Genomic DNA, 16,545 nt, shown 5'->3' with positions numbered 1-16,545 from the left:
TACAATAATTTACATAAAAATAAAAAAGCAACAATCGAAGAAATTCCAACCCAAAAGTGCAAAATCAAGTATTTGTTGCTTCAAAAGTATTAAAAAATTTCGGAAAAACAAAATTGTTTTAATAATACCGCTTTGACGAACATTAGGTACGTGACACGAATAACTACGGTACGATAAAAAATAGATTTTGTTACTCGAATGATCGCGGTCATAAAATTTTCTATGGACAATGTCCTTTCAAGATTTGCAACATCAATTTTGTCGCTCGACTCTAAATAGGGATAAATGAACAATTTGTATACCCGGGCGCCACGGGCATGGATAAATTGTTTATTTACTCTCACTTAAAGTCAAGCGACAAAATCGAGGATTGCAAATCTAAAAAAGGTATTGTTCACAGAAAATTTTAAGATCGTTATCATTCGAGTAACGAAATAATTTTTATCGTACCATAACTATTTATGTCACGTACCTAATGTTCGTCAAAGCGGTATTATTTAAACAAACTTTGTTTTTCTGAAATTTGTTAACGCTATCTCGCGGCAACAAATTCAAGCGTAATCAATTTTTTAATTCTATATTGGTTTTCTTTTGTATGTTGAGGCCAGAACCTTTGTCAAGCTGGCCCCCCCAGTACATAAAAAAATATATTCAAAATGCTCAAATTGAAGAAATGAATACATCAGAATTTATTGCTATTTTGTTGTTCTACGATAGTGCAAAAACATTTTGGAAATGTAACATTTTTTAGGAGACACCTGTATACCAACACTAAGCAAATACAGGTATATCTAAGACAATGTTATAATTACAAAATGTTTTCGTGCTATCTTAGAGCAACAAAATAGCAACATTCTGGTATATTCATTTTTTTTATTTAACCACTCTGAATATATTTTTTATTATGGGAAGAGGGCTAGCTTGATGGCAAGTAGGCCTCACTTCTTTCAAACATCATTTCCTGCCAAACGGCTTGAATGACAAAATTTGGAATAGGGCAACAAATTAACTACAAAGAAGCACTAAATTTTTACACATGTGCGGAATTTTTTTATGCTGATGAGGAAGCTAACTTGATAGGAACATGGGTATCTTGCTCTCCGAATCCTCGATTCCGAGACGTGTACGGATTGTCGAGGTGCTTTGCGCTTTAGTTAAATTGATAGATAACAAATTTATTATTCTGCAAAACGAATTTATTAAAAGAACTCAATGAATTTTGTCATACTTTACGATACTTCAAGTCAGACTAAAAAAAAATGAATAGCTTCGAACTATATGGAAGAACGCTTTTTAATAAACAATAAAAATTGACTCGATAATTCGATTCAATTGCCGGCGTGGAAAACAATTAAGACAGGTCGACCAGTGAAAAGTTTTGAGGAATAAGACGAGACAAGAGACAAGACCAAAACTCACCAACGGTTGTCGCCGTCGTCCAGCCACCGCCGTCGCCGCCGTCGCCGCCGTCGCTGTCGCCGTCGTCGTTCCCATCGTCCCCGTCGTCGTCCCGTCGTCGTATCCATGGCACTCACTACACTCGCGATTCGATTACGCACTTCGGTTACAGTGTATAATGTAACGCGAACACTCGCCCGTTATTTAGAACCGCGCTTCCAACGAGACACAAAATCATGGCGGCGACGCGACACTCGCGCGAAGCACCTCCCGAATTCGCGTCCTGTGTGTTCGACAGAGACGAATCGCAACACTGAAATGAAAATCCCGACGGTATGATTCGATCGCGAACTCGCTTATCGTCAAGAAACGCGTGATGCGTATCGAGAGAAGACGGGGAAAGCATCACGACCCGACGCGAGCGCGGCCGACCACTGACTACGCACGGAACGGCGGACGCGAAACCAACCTCAAAAAACCTCACGCTCGTGTTGTCGCGATGCGACTGAGGCTTCGAAGCCCCCCGTTTGCCGATTTTCCTAATCTTGAAGATAGTGGGGACAAAATTAAGGAGGAGCTAGTAGCCGGATTGGCTGCTTTGCAAACCGGCAGTTCGAGGAAATGAAAAAAAACCTAACTCGCCACACGTACCTCGTACAAGGTCGCAGCGACGAGAAAAAAAACTCGTAACAAGCATCGGGACTCGACATCAAACCGCGTGCCGAACATTTTCCAAGAAGTTTCGATCGTAAAACCATCACTGTCTTTTCGACTTGACAACAATAAAGCATCCCGACGCGGATTCCGAGAAACGATTAGCCGCAGTGAAACCTCGATATCTTAATCTCAAAAACACAAGCGGACAAGCAAGCGGACCCTACGCGATTCGCGGATCGTCGACGGACTTGGCCAATCACTGCGTGCGCTAGCGTTACTAGATGGGGTCCAACACAAGGGGGGGACGGAAGGGGAAGGAAGGTCTTCGCATGAGCGCCTATGAAGTGTATGTGCCTATGATGTGTTGTACGAGAAGACTGAGTGAGTATTAGTGAGAGTGGAAGGCAGGGAAGAAATTGATGTATCGTATTGGCCTCGCCATGTTGGGGCCAAATGTGTAAATACGAATGCGAAGATCTTTTCCTTCCCTTCCCGTCGTTCATCTACAGACCTTGGTGCAGCGGAATCAGACTTTTTTAGGGGAAAAAATTGATAATTAAGACAGGTACGTTTGCCACTCGCAAAAAACTGGGGGTCATTGCAAAATTACGGATTGAAGCGAGGAAAAAGTAGTTTTTTGCTTGCGCCTCGTAACCTAAAAACGAAATGCAAAAAAGTTTTAAATAAAAGTTATAGCTATTAAGTAGATCCACAATAATAAATTTGGATCATTAATATCGGTTGATTAGTTTGGTTGTGAAGTGGAAAAAATCATGAAAAATTGCCGTTTCTTAAATTAATTGTTTATAACTTTCTTAAAAATTAACTCGTGCTTATCTTAATCTACGCACATTAATTGTGCTTTACGCAGAGTCAAATGTGAGTTACCAATTTTTTCCCTAAAAAAATATAATTTCGCTGGACTAACGGGGACGAATTTACTATCAGTTCTTCCAAGTCACGCTTTTTAAAATGCCGAATAGATAGGCCTGTTCTTTTTAGCTGCACTGGCTGCACTGCTACACTAGTGCAACAAGTTAAAGTAAGATAAATTTATTTTTTTTCATTCTAACTTACTGCACTAGTGCAGCAGTGCACCGAAAAAGAACAGACCAATTGTATCGGTGTCACAGTCACAAACGAGCACTAAGATGTTACTAACTTCATTCGCCCTCGATTTTCGTGTATTTCTCGTGTGATATCGAGTGAAAAATTTTACTCCTACTTTTGATCTCGATTAGATCATTTACGCCTGATACTTGGAATATTCAAATAGACCTCTTTTTGAATCTATTTATTACAATAGAGTCGGTGTAATTTTGCCGAAAGCCTTCTTCTAACCTCGAAATAAAAACTTTCAATAATTACCATTTTAAGGTATGAAATAGGAACTCGATTCTCATAATTAAAACTTATAACCATGATTATAATTTTTTAGAATCTATATTTATATTCATTCTATAAAACAAAAGTTGAAAACAGAATTAATTGTTTATTTTACATTTATTTTTAAGTATAAATGATTTATACATTACAAATGAATTTAGATTAAATAAAGATTATATTCTTTTTTTAATTTTGAATATTATATATTTCTCTGTCGAAATATTAAAATCATATATATTGACAATTTTATAACTGAATTACTTTTTTCTGTTCAATTTTTCTGTTATCTAACTTATAAAAAATTTACATTGTTTGCTTATGAATGTCAATATGAAAAAGATTTGTATCAATACATGTTTATGTAAATCTTGTAACGTGATCTTGAAACTGCACAATCCTGGTTAAAAGTAGGAAAATAATTCTTGTGTTTATTTTTTAAAGATTGCGTGGATTAATAGAGCGCCTAGGCGATTGTCTGTTATTCGATTCGATGTAACTGACAATGAAACAAATGGTGATTTGGAAGGGTAAGAAGTGCTTCGGCGAATGTGTATCAAGGTACGAATATATCGTTCAGGAAATAAAGAACTGCCCGTGAATGTGAACAATACAAGGCAGGTTCGACATTGCTGAAATTATAACGACGAAACAGTAGATAAGAATTATTTGTGTACCACGAGAGAGAAATAGTATCAAGTGATATTATCGAATGTGAAACAGGACACATTTCTAAATTCGGAGTACCCGCAGGTATGTCTTTCATACATATATTTCTTAAAATATTGAAACATATTTCAGTCAAGTTTTAAATGTCTCTCCAACACACTTTAGACGGTCTGTAACTTGTATCAGAGTTCAAAAGAATATTGGATTCTATTTATATAATTTATTTGTACAAAAATGAAGAAACAAAAGGAATTAAAATACAATTTGACAAATTAAAACGCATGTATAATATATATATATATTGATTGATTGAATTTTATTTAGCTTTCTATGCTACTTGCAATTTATTCAATTGCGTTTCTCCCATATCTATCAGTAGAGACCAGGAGAGACCGGGAGAGACGGGGAGAGACCGGTAGAGACAGGGAGAGACGGGGAAAGACGGGGAGAGACCGGGAGAGACGGGGAGAGACGGGAGAGACGTGGAGAGACGGGGAGAGACCGGGAGAGACGGGTAAAGACGGGGAGAGACGGGGAGAGACCGGGAGAGACGGGGACAGACCGGGAGAGACAGGGAGAGATGGGGAGAGACGGGGAGAGACCGGGCGAGACGGAAGAGACGGGGAGAGACGGGGAGAGACCGGGAGAGACGGGTAAAGACGGGGAGAGACGGGGAAAGACCGGGAGAGACCGGGAGAGACGGGTAAAGACGGGGAGAGACGGGGAAAGACCGGGAGAGACCGGAAGAGACCGGGAGAGATGAGGAGCGACGGGGAGAGACCGGGAGAGACGGGGAGAAACCAGGAGAGACCGGGAGAGACGGGGAGAGACAGGGAGAGACCGGGAGAGATGGGGAGAGACGGGGATTGATTGATTGAAGTTTATTTAGCTTTCTCTTTTATATATATAAAGAATAAATAAATATATATATATATATATATATATATATATATATTATATATAGAGAGAGAGAGAGAGAGAGAGAGAGAGAGAGAGAGAGAGAGAGAGAGAGAGAGAGAGAAAGAGAGATACAAAGCTTTGTAACGATGGAAACTTTGGTAAACTTTGACCAAAGAGTTAAACTCTATACTACTTTGTACTTTATACATAGATAAAACTAAATTGAATACGAAATTCTTTTGTAGGCTATTTATGCTATATATTATCAAAACTATTTTTAGAAACTATTTTTAAAGTTACAAGATATTAGCACAGGAAAAGAGTAATACAAGTTTAAATCGTAAAATCAAACTTTGTTGGACAATATCGTTACAATTAATTGTAGGGTAATCTTGGCTAGAATTTCCATGTATCTCGTTATTGTTATGTATAATGATCATTACAGATAATGATCCTTCGTCGAATAAAAGAAAACGTGTACGGAGAGGATAATTGAGAAAATAATTCAAATATCGTGTAGCGTGCCTTAAATTTAACAATTAAGGATACTTGTTTTTTCCCCCTTGGATTCCCATTAAAAGAGAGACAACTAATTTTATGCGCGGCTCGGCTGACTGAGTCGCGACATTCCTCGAATGTAGGACGAGGGACCTTCCGGTCGAAAATTTATCTTCCCGTAATAACACCGGTGGCACTGGCGCTTTCCGGGTGTGTCACGCCCGGTAACGGTTCGTGTACGTGCCCGTGTCTCTTTGTCTTCCGCCTTCTTTCTCTGCACGCCCTCCGTGCATCCCTCCGGGAACGCGGCCGTGTCCGCATTATAATGGCATTACGTGTCCTCACATTACACTTGCTGTCCCAGCTCGTAATACACATTTCTCCCCACGTTCCGCCGCTATCCCTCCCCATGCCGAGTCTTATTTTTTTCTCCTCGGATACGTCCGTCCCGGATATATCCTACATCGTGATTCGGTGCAGTATTTACAGAACCTCGTACGGGAAGGTGTCGTGTGAAACACACCATCGAAAAATTGAGTTAGGAATGAAATGGCACGACCGAATAAAATGTCAGCCACCGCAATAGCGTCCGTCCAATAAAGTTCCGTTAATAATATCGTATTGTAGTTTGTTTTTTTTTTTCACCATTTAAAAAGGGACGGTATATAAGGATTGTATTTTTATTCGTAACTCTCGACATTTGAAATAAAGTTTTTTTTTTCCAGAAAAATTAACTAAAAAATTGTATGATTAATCAGTAAATGTTTTTACTCGAATGTACGAATGATTAAAAATACAAATCTTGCTAGAATCATTTTGCAAGTAATGTTGATTAAACTTCAATTTCATACACTGCAAGGGAATCGTTTAAATTTCTCTTCGTCATTTTCTTTTGGAATTCGGGAAATATATTTTTACATGATCTGTCGAATTTTTCTGCTTGTCTGAAAGTTTTGCTACTTTCCCTGTGCCTGTGGCGGTCCTCTTGTTCTTCTGGTTCGTTTCGTCCCTGCGCAACCTCGGTATCCCATTTCGCAAATATAAAAAGGGCCGACATACACGAGAGTTTAGTAACTTTGTCAGCGTTTTTAATGCTCACCCCTTTTTCGTTCCGACTCCCGACTACGGCGCGCTTGTTTCACTCAGCTTGTATCTAGGACCCAATAGACCTAGCCGACCAAACACTTTGTGAAACCTGCAGCCGTAGCAATTACCATGTAAAATTTGTGCTCTATTTCCACGGAATTTAATAGCTTTGTTAATGAAATGAACTTGTCGGTGGCATTCGTATTTTCGTATTCGATCCCTAATCGATACAGGCAATAGTCGCCAGACTGTTCGCTTCATGAAACGTGAAAACTTTCATGCAACGATAATTTATTCCCAGACTACAAACGAAAGTAATAAAACAGATATGACATAACATTTGTTTCTATTTCGAAACGAATGAATAAAATGTTGCTAACAATGTACGTACATGTGACTTCTATATCGATATAGAATATCTAACGTATCCAAAATGAAAATGAATAGTTAGTTAATTTGCACCCGTCTAAAAAGATGTAAATTTCATTAAGTGCGAAGCGCAAACAGAATGGTTCAAATGTGTCACGAAGTAGTAACGTCAGAGTTTCACGCTACGGGCTCACGTTCGATATCAAATCCCATTTGACCTATACTGCCTGGTCGCACCCTAACATTTCGCAAAGTCGTTAATAATTTTTTTTAGCAAGTCCCTTATTTCAACACTTCATGCCATTAGCAAAATAGTCGAAACTCCACCCAGTAGCTGCGTGTAGCCGGAAATGTACATACATATTCTTTCATCCCCGTGACACGAATCTATCCGGTTTGACCGGACATCTCTCTCTCTCTCTCTCTCTCTCTCTCTCTCTCTCTCTCTCTCTCTCTCTCTCTCTCTCTCTCTCTCTCTCTCTCTCTCTTTCTCTATGTGTGTGTGTGTTTGCGCGAAGATAAAATAAAAAATACTCCGCTTTTTAATCATAAAATGAGAGATGCGTCACTCTCGTGGGCATTGTATACCGAAATTTTCGAAGAGGCCGACTTGGGAGTGAAATGAAAATTTACATTACTGACAGATATTATCATATGCAAACTCAATTGTGTATCGATGCATACTTGACATGATTATTATAAATAATTGTTATATCAATTATTAACGATCCTGTATTTGCGCTTGATTTGTTTGTGCGTATTAATCGTATAACTTCCGGTGTTATACGGAATATCATATCAATGTTAATTGGCAAATGATCATATTAGCTTTCACGTCTGCTTGTATTTATTTATGTTAAAATATCTAATATATTTATAAAATATTACGTACTTAACAAATACGTTATTGTAATACATTTTGTAACACATAGCGTAATGAATTCCTCATGCGTCCACCCCTAGCAATTACATATCAAAAGAAACCTAAGAAAAACAGATGTTTGCCAGCGACTTTTACAATCACGTCGCAAAAATTGACGCGCGAGGCGCGCGTATCGAGGGGTCTATATTCAAATCGCTCTCTTTCATCAGCAACGGTAACAGATGTTCGTCCCCCATCGATCACAACGATTCTATTTTCGAGCTGACGCTTCTTTCGGAGTGCCGGCTACGCGCCTGGATAAAAGATCTATCGATCGGCGGTATAGCGCCTTCACGTAAGCGTAGCGAAATAATTACTCTCTAATGAGGCCCTCTAACGCCGAGGCGAACTCAAACGCAAGAGCGCGGCATTTTTTCGAACTTAGTTCGCGGCTTGATTTAATTATCAACTGTTGATTAATGAAGCGTACAACTTCCGCCAAGTTTTACTCGCGGAAACGAGTATAAGAAGATCGATCGCTAAACGCGCTATACACCTCGCCTTGACTCGCTATCGAGCGGCAAGCTCGTCAAACGAGTTAACACACCCGTACCATATGGCCACGAATCGTTTATAGTAAAGCAAAAGTGAAGCCTAATGGCGCGACACAGTTACAATGTTAAAGAATAATTGAATAAGCGATTACAAAGTGGGGGATTGAATGCAAGTTGTCTCTTGCCCGCTCGACATTGTCGTCGTCACGACGCGCGTAATAAATATTTCATTCCCGCCGCGGAGCCGCTTGAATTTAGAACGAGCGTTTGTACGTCGAAAACTGTCGGGAAAGTAGGATGTTTTGCCAGCAAAGGGGTTTCTAGCTCGCGTGTCGATCGCTCTTATGCCGTTCCGTCATCGAGACCGAATACTTGGGTAACTTCGTAGCGTTCAATTACATCGCGGCCTTAATAGGATCGAATTACTTTAAGCGCAACGCCCCGAGCGAGCAAACTCGCGACGACATCTGAGCGGCATCGAGGAAGAATACGTGCACGAAGTACACGCGAGTGGTCGTGGCATTGCCCGTGTCGTAGTAGTAGTCGTAGTGGTAGTCGCTCGGCGTGATGACGATGGCTGCGGGATAAACTTAGGCATGTTTGCCGAGCAATCAAATATATGAGTGGAAAGTCTCGTGGGCGCTATCGATCGGGGGGCGATCCAAGTCCCGGCGATGATGGCGCACGAGGGGCGGTTGAATCGGAGGCAAAAGAATTCAGGACGAAAACGCGGGTGCGGGAGAAGCCCACGAAACTCAACTCACCCCCCACTCATCCCCTCTCCCCTCGTGAACGAAGGGCCAGCGCTTGATTATATCCACTGTTTGTCACTGAAATGACTGTCGTTATTCGTATCGCGGCAGCACAAAAGGACGGCATTAAATATAGTCTTCGAGTCGACAGAAAAAAATCCGTCTACTCGCAGATTAGTCGTAGCTATTGTTGTACACGTATTGCCATCGTTCCGCGATATAAACCCTGTGATATCTATGAATATAAATCTTTTCTACACATCTTTATTCACAATTCAAATAATTGACCAATGATCAATAAAATATATAACTATATATAAATTTTTTTGAAATATAAATTTATCTCTTATTAACGAGAAACTTTTGAGTTTATTTCTCCTGCAATTTTTACGTTTATTTGGGAAACAAAACAACATGAATGTATCAATTTATAAAAATCTGCACAGTTTTTACATTTTCCAAATGAAAAATATTAATATTAAATATTTTCTGCGAATTGTTTATTACTTTATTATAAAACGTGCAATATGCCTTTGATGCATGCAAAAATAGTCAAAAAACACAGCTATTGCCATAATATATTGATCCACATACGTTCAACATGTATGTATATGTATATTCGCGCGATCTCACTTGAATTTATGTAAAATTTTGCGAAATTCGAGTTCTTTATTTTCGCGCGAGCCTGCATACCCGTCGATGTGAAAAACGTTGTAGAAAAATCTCAAGTGCGCATCGTTTTCGAGAGATCCGTGGGACGGGAAAGACGGGGGAGGAACGCTTTCTGAAAGCTCCTGCGAATTCTTACGTTCGCATACGTCTCTCTAGGATCTACAAGATTCCATCCGACAAGGGAGTTCTCTGTATATTTGCCCGATATCGGTTCTTCAGAAATTTTCGGCCATTTTTCCGCCTCGAATTCCCTCGCGAAGCGCACGATGATCGCGAATAATTGTCTGCTCGAATCCTGCAAATTAATGCGATAAAAGGGAAATGGTATTATCGAGTTTGCTGATCGAATTAATTCATTACGTATTAATCTGTTTAGTATTATGCGAATTGCAAGTGTGCGTTTGCGTGCACGCATTAACAGTGGTCTCTCGATCCTGGTTAAATATTCGAGTTTTCGAGATTCAAAGGCCTGATTAATGTAGCGGCATGAGGTTGACATGGCGACATTATCATCGCTACAATGGACGCCAGGTGTTCCAGACAGGATGGGCCAGAGAGGCAAGGAGTATAATGCCGTCAAGCAACGCCACTTAATGAGCTGCCGGGAACAAAGCCGGGAAGAACCGCTTTGTCATTTTTTTTCCCGTGCTCCAATTACTTAGCGTTTTAGAACAGTTGTACGTGATTATCTTTTCTTTACTCCGCTTCATCTAACACACCTCAAAATGCACGGAGTTCCTTCACGGGGATCATTGATTTGCGCGAATGAAACAATATACGCGCTGCGTAACTTTTTTTTCTTTACATCGAGTGCGGAACGTAACGTACATACATTCACGATATTATCTTGTATAATACATCATAAAGTTTTGAGACGCGGTATCGATCGGAAGTCTAAAATTGTTCGCTTATTCGGACTTCCTTGTGTCACATCGTTCGAACGAGGGACGGGAGGTTTCGGAACTGGATGTCGAAGACGAGGGCTGCTGAGATCGGAGGAAGGTCCAGGGCTTAGGAAAGAGACGGGCGGGTACGTTATCTTGTCGTACTTCAGCAAGTACGGGGGGACGGGCGTCCTCTTTTCGCCCTAATTCCCTTCAATCCCTGATCCGTCCTATCCCCCAGAAGCATATCGCAATCGAGTTTCGTTTATTTTTCAAGAGGCGCCCGTTCGACAGAAATTGGCGAGTATATTGGACGATATTCGATCTACTCGAAAAGATTAATCTCATTTTTTAAAAGCGTTACCGCGTTACGCAAGTAACGCTTGCGCGGTTCAAACTCGCAATGTGTTTTCAGTCGACTCCCCGACTTTAACGTAGTTACGTTAAATTTAATTATTACTTTCATCGATCGAGTATTTCACGTGGCGAAAAACTCGAGGCGTCGATCGAATCAATTTTGCCGGCTATAAAACTCGGCTTTTTCCCCCCCCGAAAAAAAAAAAGCAAGCAAATGGACCGATACGATATCACCTGCTATCGGCATAAAATATCGTTTGGATATCGCCATATGACGCGACCTCAATGCACAAGCGGGAAACTCCTCCAAGTTTTCTTCGGCGGTAACATCGAGAGCTTTATTTTCGAGCAAGTCCGTTTCGACAGATCGAACGCGACGATCCAGTGGATTATCCCGTTTATACGACGCGCGCGCAGGAGATGAAAACAATTGTCGGGATATCGTTTCCCTCGCGACGATACAAATAGTTATTGCACGAAACCGCGATCACCGTCGTCTCGGATTACGAGCCGCGTTGTCCGCGCGCGGTAAACATCTTTTATTAAAGTGCACGTTGTGCGCTCCGCTGGCGCGTCAATTTTTCAAAGAGCCCCTGAGCTCTTTGTCTTCGCCGCCGTCTCCATCTAACTACCGGCGATGAGCGCACGTGGCAGGTGAGTAGGAGAGCGAGCGATTAATCGTTCCATCATCTCGTCGCGGACGGCCTCGCTCCTCGACAATGGCGGAAACGGAAACCTCCCCCCCTTTCGCGTCGCGCGGATCACTCGTGAAGATAAAACGGATAAAACTATTTTCTCTCCCCCTTTCCGGGTTTCGAGTACGCCGCGAAATTTTCGTGACGAAAAAAGAAAGACGTTACGAGTTCTACTTAACCCTTTGTTTCCCTATAGCTTCTATCTTGACGAAGAAAATAGGTTCAGTTTTTGATAAGCGCATTTGCGTGTGCGCGTGTGTGTGTGTGTGTGTGTACAATAGTAGAAAATACGTCTTTTATAAGTAAAAATTTATCTTTTCGATACTTAAATAAAGATGCTGATACTTTTATGACGTATAATGTACTTTTAAAGTTATACTAATACAGAGAATAAGCGACATTTTCGATCTTTCAGAGATGTGGTAATACAAACTAAAGAAAATTTGATATGATATTTCTCATTAAATTAATAATACTCTCCTCTTTATGTTTCAGGCTGTGCCTTCGTGAAACTTTCGTCGCACCAAGAAGCACTGGCAGCAATAAACTCTCTACACGGTAGCCAAACTATGCCGGTGAGTATCCGTAACGTGTAATATTACAACAACGAGCATCGATCGACCCCTTCACTCTCGGAGTGCGCGTTTATTTTTTTATCTTTCGATCCGCCTCTTCAGCCGATGACCGCCAGTCATCGTGTTCACGGACGCCGGCGCGTATTTACGCTCGGAAAATGTCACGTACGCGATATTAACGGAAAGGAGGGTAAATATTCATAGAAGCGCTACACTGGACGAAGGGGGGCTGATATGAATATCGAGGATAGGGATGCGCGCCATGGCCGGGCAGCGGATGGCCGTCTTCCGTTAACGGCGAAGGGGGAGCGAGGGGAAGAGTAACTGGTAAGCTGGTGGTTGTGGAGATCGGACCGGGTAGCCGTAGCAATGGCTGTCGTGCCTGCAAACACCCCAGTAATGACTGGCCAAACAGAAATCTGCATAACACTTGGAGAAGCGCCGCTCGCCTCCTTCCCTCCGCAGCCCTCCGGAGAGAAGAGCGTCCCTCGGTCTCCGTCAAACCGCCGAACTTTCTCGGCTTAGGGTCGGACCAGGAATTCCCAGTTGTAATTGAATTGTCAGTGAGTTCCGTCCGGGATTCCACCTGCTGATTGGCGAAACTTTGCAAAGCCGCTCGCCGGACCCCCCCTCCCCCCCCCCCCGATTGTCCTTGTCGGCGTTATTGCCTATCGACCGCCGCTCACGCTGACATGCATTGACGCGCCTAAGGGAGTTTGTGTCTCAGACAATTATTAGACGATGTACAATTAAGATCGTGGTGAAGATTTACATTGAACTGTCGCCTCTACGTTGTTCGAGTATCTTAGAATCTAGAAGTTGATCATTATCGCCGGTCACGGGAGGCTGCCATTGAGAGACGGAAATTTCTACGAGCATGACATTAAGAGAATTTGAAAAAAAAAATCGAAAGAACCGAGCAGTGAAACATATAAATATATTATTAATCATCCGAGGTCAAATATTTCTGATGGTAAAAAAAAAGTCTAGGTACCCTGCCTATTTTCTTACGAGCTCTCCTGAGAATCTGACACGAGTATGAAATATGAGACTGTATCGTCTTATCACCTTTCATCAAAACTACTACAAAAGACTAACAGGATTCATCATATCTCACGTCCATGTACGTCGCGCGAAGGGAAGCTCCGTCCCGCTTTTGATATTTGACGGGGGATTCGCGGTTCACGTCATGCATTAAACGCGTGTACGTGCGTTGGGGTGAAATCGCGTGGGTGGTAGTGCGGAATGGTTACGTGAATATTACTCGTTACAACCCTCTAATCTAATAGCCGAATACATGGGCAGAAGACGGAGCAGGGGGACCGACTTCAGAACCACGACTATTTGCCCACGAAAGAGGCGCGCGCGTGCGCGCGCTGGCCGTAATATGCAGATTGCTTAATTATCGCAACGAATTATGCAAATCTCGACGTCGATGTTACGAGATTTCGCAGCGCAGCCGTGACCGGAGGGATGGGAAGTGAGGGGACGAAAGCAGCGGCGAGTGTTGGGGTTAACGCTTTCGCCAAAACGCCGACCTTCGACCCTGAACTATTCGACCCAGAAGAGATTCGAAAGGCACGTTGTTGCGTTCTGCACGGGCGGCTTAATTATTGCGGCGAATTATGCAGATCCCGAAACGAAATGAAATTTCGCACGACGTGGGCGAGGAACGGCGACGAGGGAGAAAGCTGTTCGTCAAACGGTTTAATGCGAGTGAGTGTTGTCCGAGACAGAAATGAAAACTCCATTTTTTTTTGTCTGCTTTGTTAATATGGTGGTAACAAAGAATGCGATTTAATCGATCGGTTTCATATTAATCTGGCGAAACTTAAAAATTGTACGTTTCTATTTCGTTGCTATTTTTAAAAACAGCACAAGGCAATAACACAAGTACGCAGTAGTAATAAAACGCTCTTACGCTCTTTCCGGTCAATCAATAAATCTTTCGCAGAAAACAATCGCTGCGTCGCGTCGCCAAGTTATGGAGCCCCAAGAGTAATTCGACTTAACTATGTTCGTTCTAGTTTCCTCTGACCCGGCGCGGCAAGATCAACCCCTTCCAATTTTCCCTCTCTCCTATCAGACCCGCCGATCTATATAGGCACGTATGTGCGCGCATAAAAATAACGGGTATACGTACGGTCGCACACGTACGTCATTTCGCGTGTGTGTCCTCTGCTTTCAGCCACTCGAACACGTCGACACCCTCGGTCACGAAACTGCATTACGAACGCAACATCTCGGCTCATACCTACGAAATGAGATATTGATTTGCAATCTGATACTGTAATACGCGACGACGCGCTGTCGGCCTGCAGACGACGTACTAGCTCGTAGCGGAAGCGTGAAATCGTAACACCTTATGAAACCCACATGATGTGTAGATATATACACTACGTTAACCACTTTTTTAAGCGAGAGCGTTAAAGTTGATTTTTTTCCTCACTTTTTTCTTACGAGGAGTCTAATTCGCAGCAGCTTTTAAATTTCAGCTTCGTGGTATTGTATAATTTAATCAATTTTATTTCACTTATATTGTATGATTATAATGTACGGTATTTTGGTCACAGTGAAACCGTTGCGAAGTTCGAACAGATGTTAGCAAAACGAAGAACGCAAAACAAAACGTGTTATTACTTATGTTGACGGCGCGATGTATTCTAACGTTCCTCTCGCATTTCTCGCCAACAGACGATTTTCCTATCACGATCAAACTGTCAGTGCCGTCGCAAAATTTGGTCCCACAACTTTTAAGGACAATTATAAATAATAATTGATATAAATTGAAGAATTGTATGAGTTTGCAGCGTTATACTCTTACATAATTTTGAAAATATATTTATATATTATTATGACATGTACACACAATACATATATTTTATTACGTATATCTCGTAAATCGGTCGGGACAATTGTTATTATATTATTACGCAAGTAGCATAAACATAATTTATAACTGATGTGTTACAGTTACATAAATATACTGCTTAAAAATTGTGATAGATTGTACACGTTTTCCATTAAAAACGCAATATTTTTAATAGATAGCGATGTATGTAGCCGCGAGAGATTAATATTACAGCACTTTCGCTGACAAAAAACATTACCGTAAAACTTCTCCACTGGCAACACACATGCATATATATTTTATTTCGTTTTCACATGTGGAATAATACGATTTATGCCCCTCGGATCGACGCATTTATGCGTCACGCGGCAGGCAATATTTCTTCGGCCGCTCAATATTTCAGCCGATTTTCACAATTCGTCGTGCGAGGACATTACACGAGAAGTTTTTAATTTCTAACAATACCGAGACGTTTATACGCCGGTAGTACCAACACTTTTTCCCCGATTTCACGGCCCGTATAATGTGGTTTACGCTTCTCGCGGCGACGTCTCCCCCCGCTCTTGCTCGCAGAGCAATATTTCTCCAGCAGCTCGATGTGTTCCCGGATTTCGCCATTCTCTCCTCGTGGCTTTAAATCCTTTTTTTTTTTTTTAAATAAACGCTTTAACAGAAAAATAATTTTACCATCTCGGAGCGTGTAAATCCCTGTTCGCGGGGTCAACTGGTTCACCAAGCTAATGCTTTATAAAATATTACAGAGAAATTTCCATTGACCTGATGACATTAAAAACCACGATTCCGTCATGCGAAATGTCGAGCTAATGCGGTTTTACTCTTTCGTACCAAGGATTAGATTCTCTCTACTCGCGTCTCGGTAATCTATCACGTTCTGGATGCACACGCAATCCTGTATCAGCTGCGTAAGAGTATTATACCTCCGAGCTCCGAAATTTTTTCGCGTGCTTTTTTTGTTTGATCGCATCGATCCACAGGCTGTTTATACGTCTCGAATCAGAGGCGCATTCGTGCATCACGCAACGGGCAATATTTCTCTGCAGGCTCTCAATATTTTCACGCTCATCGCGAGCGCCGACGCTCACTGTTTCTCCCTTCCTCTCATATTTCTCTTACATTGTGTGTTTGCGCGTGTCAACGTAGCGGTATGCGACTGGGCCTCACGTAGTTATGCTTTCCGAAGCGTGTGACATTTCTTGTCACGCCTCGCGAACCCTCCAACGCGCACCGAGAGATCTTCCCCTCGCATATATCTTCCGGAAATGCCTCGTAATAAAAGGCAAAAACCGCGTGAAGTGTTTCGTCGCTGCGCACCAAAACAACGTCCCGCTGGTCCTATTTGCGTAACTTGGGCGTACCGCCGAT

At 41.8% G+C, this 16,545-nt stretch overlaps 1 protein-coding gene across 28 annotated transcripts in view; it reads left to right on the top strand.

The window, feature by feature from the left end:
* Window positions 1-16,545, top strand: part of LOC105835899 (CUGBP Elav-like family member 4) — a 569,131-nt gene that overhangs the window by 510,491 nt on the left and 42,095 nt on the right. For all 28 annotated transcript variants that reach the window (XM_036289668.1, XM_036289652.1, XM_036289662.1 and 25 more), the window contains one exon: window positions 12,232-12,311. In XM_036289668.1, coding sequence (XP_036145561.1) covers window positions 12,232-12,311 — 80 coding nt within the window. The remainder of the gene's footprint in view (window positions 1-12,231; window positions 12,312-16,545) is intronic.

Source organism: Monomorium pharaonis, chromosome 7 (genome assembly GCF_013373865.1).
Source record: "Monomorium pharaonis isolate MP-MQ-018 chromosome 7, ASM1337386v2, whole genome shotgun sequence".
Lineage (NCBI taxonomy): Eukaryota > Metazoa > Arthropoda > Insecta > Hymenoptera > Formicidae > Monomorium > Monomorium pharaonis.
Note: the sequence above shows the minus strand (reverse complement) of the source record. Positions and strands in the feature narration are given on the sequence as shown.